Source organism: Colius striatus, chromosome 16 (assembly GCF_028858725.1).
Source record: "Colius striatus isolate bColStr4 chromosome 16, bColStr4.1.hap1, whole genome shotgun sequence".
Classification (NCBI taxonomy): Eukaryota; Metazoa; Chordata; class Aves; order Coliiformes; family Coliidae; genus Colius; species Colius striatus.
Genome location: NC_084774.1, coordinates 1,428,055 through 1,445,238, shown reverse-complemented (window position 1 = coordinate 1,445,238; position 17,184 = coordinate 1,428,055). Strand labels below are relative to the sequence as shown.

General features: G+C 44.9%; 1 protein-coding gene across 3 annotated transcripts in view; it reads right to left on the bottom strand.

Annotated features, from left to right (window-relative positions):
• RALGAPB (Ral GTPase activating protein non-catalytic subunit beta) overlaps window positions 1-17,184 on the bottom strand; it is a 62,120-nt gene that overhangs the window by 4,432 nt on the left and 40,504 nt on the right. For all 3 annotated transcript variants that reach the window (XM_062008803.1, XM_062008805.1, XM_062008804.1), the window contains exons 19-29: window positions 16,057-16,244; window positions 13,899-14,005; window positions 12,167-12,319; window positions 11,354-11,563; window positions 10,231-10,389; window positions 7,461-7,626; window positions 5,495-5,617; window positions 4,660-4,796; window positions 3,720-3,828; window positions 1,457-1,535; window positions 747-895 (exon numbers count right to left, since the gene is read on the bottom strand). In XM_062008803.1, the coding sequence (XP_061864787.1) occupies window positions 747-895; window positions 1,457-1,535; window positions 3,720-3,828; window positions 4,660-4,796; window positions 5,495-5,617; window positions 7,461-7,626; window positions 10,231-10,389; window positions 11,354-11,563; window positions 12,167-12,319; window positions 13,899-14,005; window positions 16,057-16,244 (1,580 nt within the window). The remainder of the gene's footprint in view (window positions 1-746; window positions 896-1,456; window positions 1,536-3,719; window positions 3,829-4,659; window positions 4,797-5,494; window positions 5,618-7,460; window positions 7,627-10,230; window positions 10,390-11,353; window positions 11,564-12,166; window positions 12,320-13,898; window positions 14,006-16,056; window positions 16,245-17,184) is intronic.

Here is a 17,184-nt window from a genome sequence, read left to right as displayed (position 1 = left end):
GAACTTGGAGACAAGTCTCATTATGTCTCGATGCAGCTGAAAAATCAGCCCAACTCTAGGAAAACACACCTGATTCTCTTCAGTACAAGGCACTGTCATCACCTGAATTCACAAATGTTACCTAAAGGCACAGTCTGGCTTCAAGTTCCCCATCACTGAATTAGGTATGCAAAAACCAGAACCTGAAAGTCACCCTCAACAGACCCCAAACAACCTTAGCTTTATGTACAAGTATCCTGATGTTCCTTCATTCATTTTGCTGTCACTGGAAGGAGACTTCCAGTTACTGAAGCTCTAGCAGCAGAGACACCCAGGCAGATCCATAAATCCATGCAGATAGCACACAAGGACCTCTGAACACGTGCCTCTGCATGGGAGGTTAAGTGTTTGTGTTGGACACATGAGGAGACCCTCCGCTGCCATGGCTTGGAATCCCTCTCTGGCTTCTAGAGCAGAAGGAACAAACACATCACTGCAGCAGCACAAGAACCCAGCAGCAGCCTCTGGCAGCCAGGTGGCACCTTGGCTCTGGGTGCCAAATGTGGGGCTCCCATGTCAGATCTCCCGTTTGAGGCACTGCCCTTTCCTCCTGCCCCAGCAGCCTCCCCCTGCCCCTCCTGCTGCAAGCAGCCAGCTGCCCTTTGCCCTCCTGTGCCACACTCCACACCATGTCTCTTGCACATAGATTATTATTCTTTTTAAAAAGGAAAATCAAACCATGAGGGTCCTAAAAGTCTTCAGCTTACCAAGAGCTCTCCTACTGACTATCATTCCATCCACCAAGGGGATAACCATATTGAATTTCCCAGTTGCTCCTTGCAGTTTTATCCTGAACAAGCCAGTGTTTAAAGGATGGATGAAGATCACAGGGACTTCCTTCTCAGGAATGGTAGATCTAAAGGGGGAGAAAAAAACCCACAACTGTTCAATCACTTGTACAGCACTGTTTTAATTAAGCTGTAGATGAAAAATGACCACTTTAAGTGTTAAAAGAATGTTAAAATATGTCTTGTGGCTAACCCAGCAGGACTCCTGTGTGCCTCCTCCAGACTTCAGATGGGTTCTATCAGCTGTACTGTTACTATGATCTTTTGTCACCACAGAATTTGAGAGTCCTGCAGGCAGGGCTTTGAGCCTCAGCATGTTTGTATCACTAACTGCCTTCACAAGGGAGTAAATTGGGAGGGAAGCTCATCACAGACTCCAGATAAAAACTGCACACTTTCTGTTCCTAATTTATGTTTAAACTGTAGTGAGAAAAACCCCGTTTCATTTTTTCAACAACAACAAAAATCCAGAGGAAACTCCTTTGTTTTTTAGCATGAAAGCCCAGAGCTTTGAGGATTGCCTGTGAAAGCTGAACACGAACAATTTCAGCCATGACTTGTACTTGGGCGCAGCCTAAAGCTCTGTCCACAGGAACCACCAGAAAGAATGAAAAGGAGAGCAGTCTTACCTTAGGGAAGTGCTACTATTGGCTGTAGTTTCCACACCAGTGGTGGTCTCAGACACCAGATCAGGGAGGGGGAAGTTTTCTGTAAGAAGAGAATGCACTGAACAAAGTTCATCTACCTCAGTTTTGGGGTTTTGTTTGTTTGTTTTGCTTTGGTTTTGTACAAAGAAAGATTATTTAGTATCAGTCAGAACAGGGCAGGCCTCAAGCATTTACAGCATGGATGTTCCTGCACTGCTGGTGATGCACTGGTTGCTGAGCTTAAGCATTGATGGAGTGTGTAGACACACCCCAGTCATCCTGCACATCAGGTAACATGTCACAGAACCTCGATTCTCTCAATCCCAAAGGTCAAAATCTCCAGAACAGTGAAAGCAGGAAAGAGGTGAAGTGCTCCAATCATAGAAATTGCTTCCAAATTATTACTCAACAGCATCTTCACCTATCCACAAGAAATCAGCCCCAAGAACAGCGCTGGGACTTTCCAACAATGCTGCCAACTCACACCTCCAGTTCCCTCGAGCAACAAAACAGGGCACTCCCTGATCCTCACACCCAAGCTCTGCAGACCCCGCTGTCACCTGCAACTCTGCTGCCAGGCATGTGGCACCAAGCTACTGGATAATCAGGGAATTGTTTTGGTTGGAAAAGACCTTTAAGATCATCAGGTCCAAAATGAAGGTGCAGGAAGCAGTAAGAACTCAAATCCCTGGAAAGGAACGTGACACTTCCCATTGCCTCCTTTAGGGGCAGGAACAGAGATGTTGAGTTGCAGTTCAGACAGCAGGACAGTGCCCTTGTCTTTTCCAGTATAAGGCCTGAAACACCTTTTGCCATCAGAGCTGGGATGCCAAGAGCACACAACAAAAGCTGGAGCTACCAGAGGGACAGCATGGAGGGCCATGGACAGGCTGGGAGATGACACAGGAGGGAAGGCAGGTATCTTATACACTAAGAGGGACAGATTTTCCTGGCCAGATTTAAAGATGCACCAGAACCACAAGGCAAAAGTCAAGAACATCAGGAACATAAATAGGGCCACTTTCAAGAGCCCCTTCCTGCCTTGAAATTCAAATGCCATGCTTACTGAGGCTCACAAACCCATTTCTTCAGCTTCAGGCTTACAGCTCTGAGATACTCCTACGGCTGCTGAAAGAAGCAGCCAAGCAGAAACATGCCTGTGTAGCACAGCTGCTGCCTCTGTATGAACTAGCTTTAGCTACCACCCAAAAAAGAAATTGTTCAGGGACAGCAGTTTTGGAGCTGAGGGGCTCCTGAAGCTAAGGGAGCAACCTCTGGGCCAACGTCAGGGTAAGGAAATGATGCTGCAGAACTAGACGTCTGTCTCCTGATCCCAGTAAAGCTCTGAGGGACATGCTGTGGATAAGGTCATCTTAAGAGTTTGCACCTGCACTTTACAGGAATCTTACTCTTGATGGCTCCCATTCTCTTGGTCGCTTTCTTCTGGGAGAAGCCAAGGGCTTATTTAAGGTCCACTCTTTCTGCCAGGCTGGGAATCAGGAACAGAAGGCACAGACGGACCCAAGTATGGGTTACTGGCCATTATTACAGACCCTGTTGGGCTAGCTCAGTGCAGAGAGGCTTTTGCACAATGCTGAAGCCAGGCCTTGGCTTAGAAACAGCATACAGGGAGCTCCTGGGGACAAAGGACTCCTCAAGCCCCATAGCCAGCTGCCCACCACTGCCCACACCACAGCTGTAACAGGATGAGCAAAGCTGAGACTCTCCCAGGTCACTCAGAGGAAAAGACAAACTAAGAAATGTCAAGTTGCACAAGGGGCAGGACCCTGTGTGAACAAAGAAAGGAAGCTGGGCTGTACCACATGAGGCAGGCACCCTGAGCACAGAACAGGGGACCCTCTGCAGGAACGAGCGAAACAGAACGTTTCAAAGGTACCACCAACCCAAGGAGAATGATGATGATCCCTCACAGCACAGAGGCAGCAGGTCTCAGAAGTCTTTTTTTTAAAGGAAGAATAACAGATGCACTCTGAGAAGAGAGCGAGAGCATCTCAAAACCAGGGATGCACACTTGCCTAGTGTGACAAGCTTAGGAAGGCAGCGCATGACGGCTCTTCAGGTGTACTGCCAACACCACTCCAACATCAAAGACCTGGTTTAGAATCTTCAGTGTCAGTTACAGACCTTAATAAGGATTCAGCACTTCACAGAGGAATGGAACAGAGTTTTTCCTCTGGTTCCTGCCCTGTCATTACTTTAGTGAACAACAAACACTTCTACGCACCGATATCATCGTAACGCTCCACCCAGACCACATACACTTTGGTTTCAGGTCCCATCGGTGGAATGGTCCTGCCCTGAGGCCCCCTCTTGGATTTGGATGTAGGACTGAGCTGTTTGAACAGAAAGGAAGAGCAGCAATTGCAAACACCATGAGTCCAGTAATGCACTCAACAAGCATTTCCACAGTTGCTCCGTGGTGTTTCAGAGCTCAGACGGGCACAGACTGTGAGGCGCTGAGATGGGGCGGCTGCAGGGGCACTACCCCCGAGCAGCAGCCACCTGGCTCTCTACAGGGTTTATGTTCACAACATCAACCAGCTTTTGAAGATGGAATGTATTGAAGTTTTTCTTAACATTCCCAAAGACCTTAAATCAGTAACTCAGCATACACTTGGAAGATGACTCTGTGCAATTGTAAACCCTTTGCTATTACAGCAGCTCATGGGTTTCTGCTTTGCTACCACAACAAAAGCAACTTCACACCCGGTACTCGAGACACAACTGACACACAGCATTTTAAACTGGGTAGCTACCAAAAGTGTCCACATCCACCCATACATCCTACATTTCCAAGTGTGGATTCAGCACTGAATTACTTTGTAGTTCCTGCTTGCATTTCAAGAGTTCAGTATGCTGAGCATTATTACTTGGCATGTTTAGGGTTTATATTTAATACACATAATCTTGCAATCTCTTACTGCAGGTGCAAATTCAGGCAGGACCAGAACAGATGTTAAAGATTAATGGCTAGGAACAAGCAGCTCTGAAGGCTAGGAAACCAAATCATACACGACTCTGAAATGCTATAGCATTGTCAGTGTGCTTCTTGGGTGGGTAAGAGGGAACCCCTCTCCCCCAAAATCTAAACCCACAAAAGCACAAACAAACCAACCCAAAACCAACCAAAGGGATGTCACTTCCCCATGGAACTTTCTCCTTACCCGCTGAGAGGGGTTGAGATTGTCTGTATGATTGGGGAAGAGTTCAAGTGTCAGAGATGGCTGCTTGACTATTCCTGGCAGCAGATCCATGTTGGAGTCACTTTCTTGGTCAGAGACATTGCTTTCCAGTGAATCAGCTGCAAGCCATAAGAAGAAAGGTGGGTTTTGTCTTTTCTTCTGCTAAAAAATCTTAAGCTGTCATCACGTGGAAGGCTTTGAAACTGAAGAAGGTTGTTAAGGTTTTTGAAACTAAACACACAGCTTTAGAGGCAAATCAATACAGCTCTCAAAAGCAGGAGGAGCATTCAGCAGCAGACAACTGCCAGTCATCCCAGAAACAGACTGCAATTAAAGCACTCCCATGGATTTAGAAGTGTCCCATCCATTTCCCATGGAATCCAGTTTCCTCTTTCCTGTGGCTATCATTTCCTCACAGCCCTTTTATTCCAAGGATCTTCTGCACACAAAAGATACCACGAAAGCTGCTTCTCCCTCACACAGCAGCTGTGCACATGCTCCTCCACGTGCATGTCAGTGAGAAGGGAGAAAAACCCAAAACACATCACCCATGCATCTGAGCTGATGCAGTCAGGATAACAGCAATGCTGTGGGACAAACGACAGCCTGAGGCTTAGGTTGGCAAAGTGGGGCACAGAATGGATACTGCCTTAGGAAGGAGTCTATGCATTAGGATGGCATAATCTCAACACCTTCTGACAAGCACCTTGCTAGACACATCACTAGTTAGCTATCTTAGGTTTTGCTTTTGAAAGAGGTCTTTACAAAACCCAAACCAACATGTTTTGTTACACAGAATGTACAGAAGTGATCTTACTTAGGGATTCCACAGCTGATGGGACAACAAAAGCTATTTCTGTCAGGGCGTCTGCATAATACAGCACCTTCTTCTGCCCATTGAAAATACTTGCCCCAACATCTTCTGTAATAATTAGATCATCTGAAATGAACATAAAAGGAAAAGGTTATTCAAAAGGAAGCTCTACTTGACACATTAGCTTAGACCTTCAAATATAAGGTGCAATCACGGAGAAGAATTCATACAAACCTCATTTTGAAACACAAAGATTCCACAGTCAAATCTCGTGGCTAACAACCCTTCTCAGAAAAGCTCTGTCCTGAAGGAAGGGGCATTTTGGGTTGGGAGAGGGTTTATTCTGAACATATTCCCGTTGTACTGCATACCCTATCTTACCAGGCTACTCAATCCGAGGGAACGGGTCTGTCTCAAGACATTTATCTAGTAGCTATTTCTAACCATTCTCTCCAACAAACATCATTCAGTCATTACATTTCCAAAGGAGTCTGGTATTTGTAATGTCAGTCTGATACTATTCCAGTATTCAAGTCAGTTTCTACAATTTCTCCTCTGTGTTCCTTCCTCTGCCAAGGAGAGTTCGGAAAAAAGCTCTCTTTAATCAAACTGAACACAAGAAAGCTCCTCACTCCCATTTATTCCCTCATCACACTTGGCCAGTACATCAAGTCTGTGTAGCACAGAGAGCAATTTTTGGTGGAGCCACGCTGCAAGTTACACACACACACACACACTTCCTTCCCCATACCACCTCCAGAAAGACTAGCAAAGACTGAGCTGAATGATGTCTCTGATCTGGTTTCCAGTAGGGCTTCTGGGACAAGTGCCTCAGCAAGAGCAGGGGAGCAGTGAAATTCTACACGCTGACAGACAGCTGGCCAGAGGCACACAGGAACCCCTGGGCATTGCTTCATCATCAGGGAAGCATTCCTGCTCTCAGGGAGCAGCATCACAGCCCAAAACCAACTGCTGAAGAACCTGGCTGCTTTTGGGAGCGTGCAGGGAAATAAAGTCCAAGCATATGCCCGTGAACGTCTTTTAATCACATCTCACTGAAAGCTATTCTAGAATCACAACACCATTTTGGTTGTTAAAGCCCTTGAAGCTGCTGCAGTCCCAGCCCTGCCCTCACACTGCCCAGCCCAGAACTGACCCACAGCCCTCAGTTGCATGGCTTTGGGATCCCTCCAGAGCTGGGCACTGCCCCAGCTCCCTGGGCAGCCTGGCACAGGGCTGACACCCTCTCAGGGAAACAGTTCTAACTATCAAAAGCCCTGGGTAATCAATCAAGTAGTTCAAGGCAGAAACCAACCCAATCTCCAGTTCACCACCCTGGGATGGCAGTTCCCTACCCTGAGGATCATTGTGGTTGACAGAATGAGGAGAGGGTGGTATATGACAAGCCCAGAGGAGGAGGTGCTCTAGTGGAAAAAAGCAAAGTGAATCAAGCAGGACAGAGGAGCTGTGTGTGGGCTCCAAGCACCGTGACCTACAATCCACAGCTTGTTTTCCTTACTGCTTACCAAGCATGACCACGAGGCCAACTTACTAGTCAACATCTTCAGTCCACTTAGAGAACACTACCAAACAGGCAGCATTTCAAGCCTCTTACAGAACACCAAAAATCAGACAGTATTTCCAGGCGCTTTGGCACCACCTGTATCTGACCCACTCGAATAATGGTTTTGGGTAACATACTAAAGGCTCACCAAGCCTGCTAAAGCGTGCCACAGAGGTATTCCTTACCCTGGCTACCTCCTCCCAACAACATACAGACATTAGTTTTGGTCACTTTGACTTGAAGCTTAATCTGACATTTACACTTTCCTCTCTAGTAAACATCAGCATTGATAAAGGAAAATCCAGATACCAGCCAGGCATCCAGGAGCAAGAAACCTCCAATTAATTGTCTCCTAAAGGAGCCTAAACAATTCAATTGAGTGTCACACCGTTTACTCTCTCTTACCTTGTTCAAGTCCCTCTTCATCACTGCAGCTATTGATTGACCAGCTTGTTGAGACATGGCCAGTCCACCCAGGGTGCTTCCCCACATCAACGGACCAGCCAAGGGACAGCAAGAACTCCAGGAAGTGTGGCTGAACAATCCTGGAAGACTCCATGTTCTTCAGGATCTGAAACAACCAGCAGCACTGTGGTGGGTACAGGAGATGCCAGGAAGCAGCCCTCTTCCTCACTACTTCTTTAATTCAAGTTTTGTAGCACACCAACATGGTTTTGCCCAAATACTCAGCAAGCCTGGGAGTTCAGATTTTCGATGTGGACACTGCTCCCTCCTGCCATCGCGCCTGGCGACACCCTACGCCCAACTGATCTTTCTGCCATCATTGCCCAAGCCTCTCAAACAGTGCTACTTTGAGATTTATCAGCTCATGCAGAATCTGCATTAACCAAAAACGTAGCATGAGAATTTTCTGGACAACTTTCAGTACTAAACTGAGGTGAAATTGCTGAGGTGTCTCATCCCTGCTCACCTGCCCAGGACACCCAGCGATGCACAAGGCAGGCCTCACTGCACATTAAGGTATGACACAGATATTGCAAACCACGTTCAGAGCATGCATGTTAATCAAATGTCTCACTGTAATGTTCACTCTAAATCTCAATCCTGTTTCTGATAACGAGTTGGGATGTTTCTGCATCCACAAGCCATTTGCATCCCACTGTGATCTGGTGAACGTTCAGGCCTTCAGCAAACAGCAGCAAGGCACTCATGAGGGTTTGATCTACCAGAACCACCGGGATTTGTGGAACAGAATGCTGTGCAACGCATCAGAACTGTGTCTGTGGCAGGAGTGTCTCTGCTTTTGGTTTGTGTGAGGCAGTACATGGGGCACAGGCTCCAGCTGAGGAGAAACTGCAGCGACAGGGAGAGAGGCTGGAAGGAAAGCTTCCAGGAGGTTCCTTGTATCCACACACTCCTGGCAACCCATCCTAGTGCCTTGTACAATGACTAAACACACTGCATGGAAATATTCTTCTCATTACTGAGACACTGCTTCACAGTGAATCCAGGTAAGTGCTGTGACAATTTCAGAAGAGAGGCAAGCTCAGGCTTTAAACAACTACATGAACCCATTCAAAGCAAGAATTTACAGTAAAGCACACACAAAGGCATATTTTCAAAGGACATTTAATAATGTGAAGTATAATGATGTAAAAAGCATGCAGGCAGTTTCCTTACCCTGTATAAACAAATGCCACAAGACCCTTTGTCAACTGTAAAAGCCTACCACCACAGAAAAACATTTGAGCCTAATGCAATAACCAGCAGGCCAGATGCCACTACCCTGGACTCTGCAGCACCAGCTAAAACACAGCTGCCACCACTCCTTGTGCAAGGACAGGGGGGCACCTCAGAACAGAATGAGGGCCGGAGCTGAAGTGGCATGAACTCACACACAGAGACAGTCGAGTAGGATCAGGCAGCCAGTCCTGCTCAAAGCAGAAGCCAGATACAACGTGGCTTTGATCTCCCTCCCTCTCTTCATTGCTAACATTGAAAACTAAACAGGACAGAAATAAATCACAGGACCTTCCAAAGAGGGGAGATGTATCAATATCTCAGCTCCACTGAAACAAGCATGTTGTAACTTGACTGCCATTGTGACTTTGCACAGCCTAAAAGGTTTAGGAACCCCAGTGAGATGTCCAGGGGTCTTGAAGCAGAAATGGCATCTTTACACTGTGTCTAAATATGTCCAGAATCTCCCAAACACAAGATTTTCTTAAATCTACACGGCAAAACCCATTTTAAGGTTTCCCAAGGCTGGCAAGTTCTGCAGGATTAAATCTCCCATCTAAATCCATCAGAGCACGTGAGCATCAGGTCGGAAAAAGGAATTCTCTGCTAGCTCAGCAAGAGCACCTTTCAGCTGAAAGGCAAAGCTGACTTTGGAGATGGAAAGACTGCACACTGCCTGCTCTGAACTTCAACTTGAAAGCTCCCAGACAGCATGATCCTGGTTTCAAGAATTAATGTACTCCACGAAGAAGTAGGCGGTCATCTGTACACTGCCCGTAACATGAGATCACCACACAAGAATTCATGATGGAAGCTTCCCTTGTACTCTTTGCTATGAGAACTATGAATGGAATGAGGAGAAGGTACTATAGAAACAAACCATGAGCCCATAGGCTCTCTATCCTAATGAGTTTCTAGGTCACAGTTTGATGAAGCCACAATTTAGATTTGCACAAATGAACCTGGTTAACCTAATCACATCTGAATGTAAACAGCACAAGGTAACAAAGCAACACTACTATCTTAATTGCAAAGAGTTTTTAATTCCTTTAACATCTGTTTTAACATAAGAATTAAAACAAACTACGTGGACACTGCACATTGCTGGAGCCAGGTGCATCCTTCCCTGCAAGCTGAGCCAACAAACACGAAATGCATTTCTGATATGACTCTGAATGCTACAAGTAAGGGCAATAAAGACAGAATAGGTAACAACAATACTATTAATATATTTAATTAAAAAGATAGACATAAAAAAGATGCTACAACAATCCTAAATGTGGGTAACGTGCTTCAATGTACAGACTAAAAGAGCAGGCAGTGAGTTGTTAGAGTTCACACTGCAAACAGATACAAAGCCCAGAATCCTGGTTCTGAGACTCCACTCTAGTCACTAGCAGTGATGCTTTATTCACTTGAGGATTACTAGAAACAAGACAACACAGGCTAGTTGACACTCTACAATTCCACTTACCTCCTGGCTTGTTTTCTGGCCTGCCTTCATGTAGAAGATGAAAACAGTATCAAAGGGACGACATGGTAGTAAATCCAAGTAGCCAAGGTCATCGAAAAACCCAGGAAGAGCAGAGTCAAGTGCAATCAGGTGAGGAGGTAGACGACTGTTAGTGGGTTCCTATCCAATAGGTAAGAGTGCAACAGCTTTAACATCTTTCCCAACTGAAAAAGGTCTTTATGGCTTCAGTAATAATCCCTTAAAGCATAAAAAGAGTATTTCCCTTTTCCAAGGGCAAAAATCACACAAATTTCTGATGGAACATAATCCTTGCTGTATGACAAGTAACAGCAGGCACAGCAGTCTGACAACTGGTTGCATTCTACTCTTCTCATTAAATAAAAACTCTATTTTGTCAGCAAAATGGACATAACACTCATTTTGAGCAAAATGTTCTCTACCATAACAAAAGGAGCACTTCCAAAACATCTGAGCCATACACAGTCACACAGTAACTTTGTATTTATTAACCTATATACACCAATAATATGTTCAACACTAAATCTCAGACATAGCTTTTGCAAAAGCTCCATTGCCTACTTTTGTTGATGGTTTCCTGGAAGGAAAGGTAACAAATAAAAGAGAATTCATGGGCAAGATGTAGAATTTTGAATTAAGAATATGGATCACCTCTACAAATTGTTGGTATTTTAACTTGAAAAAGTTCTACAACCTGTACGTGCTCCCAAGTGTTTACTGATGATTAAACCACTCCAGCACAGTCACCTCTGGAGCAGAAGTTCCAAGGCAGTAATTTCAGAAACTCCTCAAGTACTACCCCAAATGTGATCAAAGCTGAGGAAGTTATTCCAGGTATGAATGTGTGGATGTGATAGTTTATGTACCCTCAGCAAAAATACAGAAAGTCACCTATTCAGAGCACAGCCAACTTCAGCCATGGCCCTTCCCACCCCTGCCCTCAGTGGTGGCATCCCAGCACTTTCTCTGCTTACACTACAGCTCAAGGGTAGCTGGAATCACACACATGATTTTCTACTAACAAAACCTAGGTTTTTTTCCTTTTCCAGGCCAGACTACACAGGTACTGAGAGCGTTTGCACACCACTAAGAAGTATCAGGTCACCTTCAGTGCCTCTAGTGAGAGGAAGCCGAAGTGGGAGAGGAAGAGGCGCGCTGTCTGGAACTCCTGTGCGGGTGGCGGGGGCTTGCACTCCGTCACCGGGTCGGGGAAGCTCTTCTTCTGCCACTCCTCTTCACTCTTCTGATCTATGGAAGTCTCAAAAACAATCTGCTGGGCCATGCCGTTCCTCAGCTTCTCGTGGCGCTCCTCGAGCTGAAAAACACGGTGTGAAACGTTGATCCCACAGAGATTCACCAAGGACGCAGCCCGGTTGCTTCGGGAAGCTGAGGCACGGGTACAGCAGCCCCTGCAGCCACCCCAGTGCTTCCTACAGCACTATCAACTGCACCTCGTGAGTTACAAATGAGCATCTCAACACCCCGTTGGCTTGGGAGAGCTGGTGCAAATTTATGTATCCAGGATCAGCTACAGCTTCTCCTTTTGAAGTGAGCAGAAACACATTTTTAACTGTGAAACTTCAGTTTTGAGACATTCACCTCCCTCCTTCCCAAGGAGGTCTCAAAAAAGCCTCTTACATGTCCCCAGAAGCAACAAAATACAAGTCAGTGCTTTTTAGCAACACCAAGATATGAAGAGCCTGTAATAAAGCATGTTGAGCAATGCCTCCCAAAAAACACATCCAAGGCTAGTCATCCTCTTGGAGAAGCACACAGATTTCATCACTTTGCAGGAGTTATTATGCCATTAGCTTGAGTAATCTTAAAGAGTAAAACTATTTACAGCAAAGACATTAGTGTGTGAATCATGAACAGAAAAAACCCGAAGAATGGAACTGAGTCAGAGACTAAGAGTTACCTCCTCATTCACAATTTCATGCAAATCAGGAATGCTCAAGTCAGCTTTCACAAAGGGGATCTTGTCCACTTCTTCAGGAAAAGGCCGGTGCTTCACGCTGTATTTCAACCCAACATCATTTTTGGGAGCTGGTCGAGGTTCTGGGACAAAAGTCTGACAAAAAGGGGGATAGCTTTTATATCAAGGCATCATATCACTAGACAACACTTTAATACAACAGGTGTATTAAACACCCTTCCCCTCCCACCACCAGAAGGACAGTAATCCATTAGTGAGAGGTATCATTAAAAAACATTAAGTACTTGAAAATAACAGACTTGTATGAAAAATGTGCCTGTAAGTGTTAAGAGACATAGTTCTGCCCATTTGGGTGGCTGTACTTCCAATAAGCTATGAACCCTGCTTACCACTTAACCTCTAAGCAGCTGCAAATCCCAGTAACAATTACAAACTTACATGGCAACACCTTATTTTCAGCCCATTCTAACTGTTTGAGAAGCTGCCACTCTAACCCTGCTGCTGTGACAGTCACTAGTCAAGCTGAGAAGTCCTGGAAGAGAACAGCAGCAATACTGTGGCTGAGGAGGGAGATGCACTGCCAGAGCACCAGACCTGCCTGCACAATATATCCTAATGCAATTCTGACACTACTACTACATTACATTCTAAACTGTTAGTATATGATTCCAAAACTGCAGTTACCAGTGAGTGTAACAGAAGTTCCAGGCACAGCTTTGCAGGTGTGTAAGGTCCAAGCAAGACCTTTAATCACATCTTCAGTGCTGCTTTAAGAATTTACTAGCAATTACTCCTCAAGAGGGCAAAGCTGTTACAAGTTACGGAATGCTTTTAAGTTGGAAAAGTTCCCTTAAAAGTGGTAAGGAGGTGGTCAGCCAGGACATGGCCTCTCCTCTGCTGTGGCACACTTGGACCTACACTCCTCAGCCAAGAGACTGGGCTACAGTAACAGCACAGCTAGAAAAGCCTCACGTGAGGGTCTTCTGCAAGGCCACTTTGCAGAGACCAGACTCATCTAACCGTGGACATGACAGCTGAGATTCACAGGCCCTCATGTTAGCTGTGTTGTTATTTCCTTTATTTTACTGAGGGCCATGTGAAGTGTTTAAAGATGCAGAGAAGTCCACAAACGGAGTTTTAAGGATAGAAGGACACACTCCACTAGACAACTGCAGCAGGGGATTTTACTGTGAAATGAGACTGGGGTATTTCTCCTCCACTTTCTCTCTCAGAGCCATTCCAAAGGTCATGTAGACTTTTGTTTTCACAGTAGGTTTCCAGCCATCTTTGCAACACTGAGCTTTGTAGACTCAATGAGTTGTTCTCTCTGCAGCATCCCATTCTGCAACTCCAGGCTCCCTTTGCTGCAAGGGCTTTGCCTGACATCCTAAAATGAGCACCAACACTCATGCCTACCCACTAAATACACTGTCTGCTGCCCCATCACGTCAGAAGATGCTTTTGGAAAAAAAAAGGAAAGCATGCCCCCTCCCCTTAAAGAAGCCTAGAAGGCAACAGCACTTTCACAGCCTGTATTTAATATTCATCATGAGTCATAAAGAGTCACCAGAGATGTGTCACATTACCTACAGCTAAAGGCCCCGTGGCTCAGCCTTAATGTATAATCACCAGCTCTGTGGGGCTGTCTCACATTAGTGGAATTTCTGCTGAACATCTCTAAGTTAAAGATTTCTTTATGGGCTTTGATAGAGACCTTTTGATTTGCTTTAGCTCCTCTTGGTAAAAGACAGAGTTGCTGGGCCCATGCAAATCTTCCAGATGTCCCACGGATCAAAACCGTGACAGAGGGGAAAGAGTCATCTGTAAAGCACATGGGTTAAGAGAATAACATGTCATTACAAACTGCAAACAGCTCACTGTGCAATAATTTAACCAGAAAAAACAAGGCAGAGGGTTTTGTTTTCAAGGTTAAGTCCTCCCTAACTCTGAAGACAACTCCTGGTGAGGAGCAAGCGATCCTCCTCCCTGCAGCAGAGAAGTATGAGTCCATGTTGTGGTCTGTTGAGTAGCTGCCAGCTCAGTGCATCATTAAAAGCAACTTCCAATTCATGCAGATGACTGTTTCTCTACAAATTACCTCCAGGAAATTAAAAGTTTGCCCAGACACTGCCTATTTAGGTGAGATAAACGACCATGTGGGGAGAAGGCTTCCGAGGCAGTTCCATGATCTTCTGCAAAGGTCCCCCACAAAAAGCCACATGAACAGGACAGGAGATGATGCTCACACTAAGGCAGGGGAAGATTTTGACTTTGCATCGGGGAAAATTTTTCACCAGGGGGAACAGGGACCCAGAGAAATCGTCCTCATAGGTTTTCACCACTGACTTGAGTTCAGGTTGCATTACCCTGATCTGAATTCAGCATTGACCTGGTTCAGAGCAGGAGGTTGGACTGCAGACTCTTGGTCAGCTTTTTGACTTGCACAATGATGGTTTTAACACTGCAGGATGTCAGTCTTCCTTTGAGACTTAAAAAGCCACTGGTATTAGCCATCTTAGAAGGGAGATCATCATACCTCTGCAGCTTTTATTTTAAAAATGATTTATACTTATCTTTTATGCAGGTAAACCACCAACTGACACCTTCAGGGAACCAGCAGATACACATTCCTTCCCCAGCATTTTATGGGAAGTACAGAGTGCAGCACAGCTACATAAGCACATATACAGACAAACCAAACCAGCTCCCCACAATCATCCACTTCAGTCATCTGCCTCAAAAGTGATCTAATGCACTTGTGCATTACTGCAATTAATCTTGTAATTCAAAGGAGACCTGTAAGCAAGTTATGCACAGCAAGAGAAGACAAATCTAATTTAAGATTCTAATAGCTCTACAGCATTCCTCAGTAATGCATTTAGCAGAGGCACACTACAGATGAGAATTGCTCAGCTGCTCTGGCATGCTCTAATCCATTCCAGTCAGAAACATGCTTGCTCAAACAGACAGCAAGGGGATGTGTGGCAATCATTCCCAGCACCAGCACTTGCTACAAGATCTATTTACTAATTCTCAATGAGGCTGGAGCACCCTGGACACCAACTCAAAATAACAGCTTCTCTCAGGCAGTTCATGAAGATCTGTGCAATCACAACTCCATCCTGTCCATAAATATGGGAAATATACCTGTGGCAGAGCAGCAGATCCATTAAACTGAGGAGGTTTAAACCCAGCTGACATGATGTGACTACATCATTGGTCATGGAGTTCTCTCACATATAGGAGAGAATTTTCACCTGTTAGGTAACATCATAATACATGAAGACTTGCAGGGGACCAGTTGTTCTGTTTGAAGCATCACGTAATTTAGTAACAGACGATCTCCCTTACAGTAGGTGTCACTGATAAAACAGGATGGCACGTGGCAAAGTTGTAACAGCTCCTAAGCAACTAAAACCATTTGAGTTGAAAGCACTCACAAAAACATTTAGTAACAGCAGATCCAAAGCAAGCAAAAGCAATGGTGCAAGCATAAAGGTGTCACATCAACCATTTGTGGAGTATTTATCCCTACCAAGCCTCCTGTCCTTTATGTTTTCATTCTTTATGAACAAGGATGTTTTCAAAATATAATGCTATTTCTTTTGTCCATCAGTAGTAACTTTGCCAGCTGCAAGTACCTGATCTAGAAGAGAGACAGACAACTGCAGGAATAATTTGGATAGGTTTCTATCTCTTTGGCTAGCAGTGGCATTAAAGTTGCTCCCCACCACGTCATCCCAGAGCACCACCGCTCAATCACACCCACAGAACAGGTAAGCCCCTGAACTGTAAGGGAGACACTATGTTTTGCAGCTCCATACAGGGAGTTTTAACCAGAGGAAGAAGGAAAAAGGAAAGTGTGAACTTACTCTGTTCATTGCCCAGAGGCTGCTCCAGCATGGCCAGGATGACACTGTTGTCCAAAACGAAGTAGCGGAAGCTGTGCTTGTTCAGGGTAGGGAGGCAGGAATATTTAATTAACGTGGTTTCATTCACCAAGCTGCAAGGAGAAGCAGGGCCACTGGGAGAAGGAAATGCTCCAAGTAACTGCATAATACTGCAAGTGAGAACAGAATTATGACAGATTAAGCAGTCAAACTTCCACTTAAGCACAGACCTTCACTCATACTCTTCATTTGTATCTTGACATAGCAACTATTCTGTCAGGGAAAGCCTGTCCCCTCCCAGAGAGCCAGTAACTTCAGAAGAACATACATGAAAACCTGCAAAGGATACTCTACCTACAGAATGAGTTTCTTTATAGGTTATAAAGAAACTAAGGTTTCTTTATAAGGGTTATAAAGAAGAAGAAACTAAGGTTTCTTTATAAAGGTTATAAAGATACTAAGATATACTTTGAAGCACAAAAATCTGTACCCCTCCACAGCAGGATGATTGGAGATAATCATCTGTACTTTAGCTCTCCCTTACACCAACACGCAAGGCAGATGTGGTAAACACACCAGGTATGACTGTCTTCAAGTACAGATTATATTAACTTAAAACCCTTTAAGAAAGACCCAGGCTCACATATGCATGACCACCACAGATGGTAACCTTCCCTGGGAGAAGGCCTCCAAGTGTGGTCCAACAGTGCCTAACTGCTCCTCAGAGCCATGGCCTTGGGAGGCTTCTAGCAGTACCAATTTACATCATCATCTCAAGTTGTACAAGATCCACCCAATACCTTTAGAAACAGAATATTTCTATGGTAGGAACCAGAGAAATGAGAATTGTCAATTTTCAGACTGAATATGGTATGATATAACTCAGGGATTTACTCTTAACACCACCACCAAGATCAGTTTATTGAAGTGCCCCCCACCACACTTTCCCACTTCACTCTGAGAACAGACAGCTTCATCTCTCTAAATGAAAAGAAGTACGTTTAGGCAATAATAAAGACTTATCCACAAGGTCCAATAAGTAGTTGTTTTCACTTTGGAAATAACAGTTACTTTTACTAAAAGCAAAAGTCAACATGTTATTACAAAGCA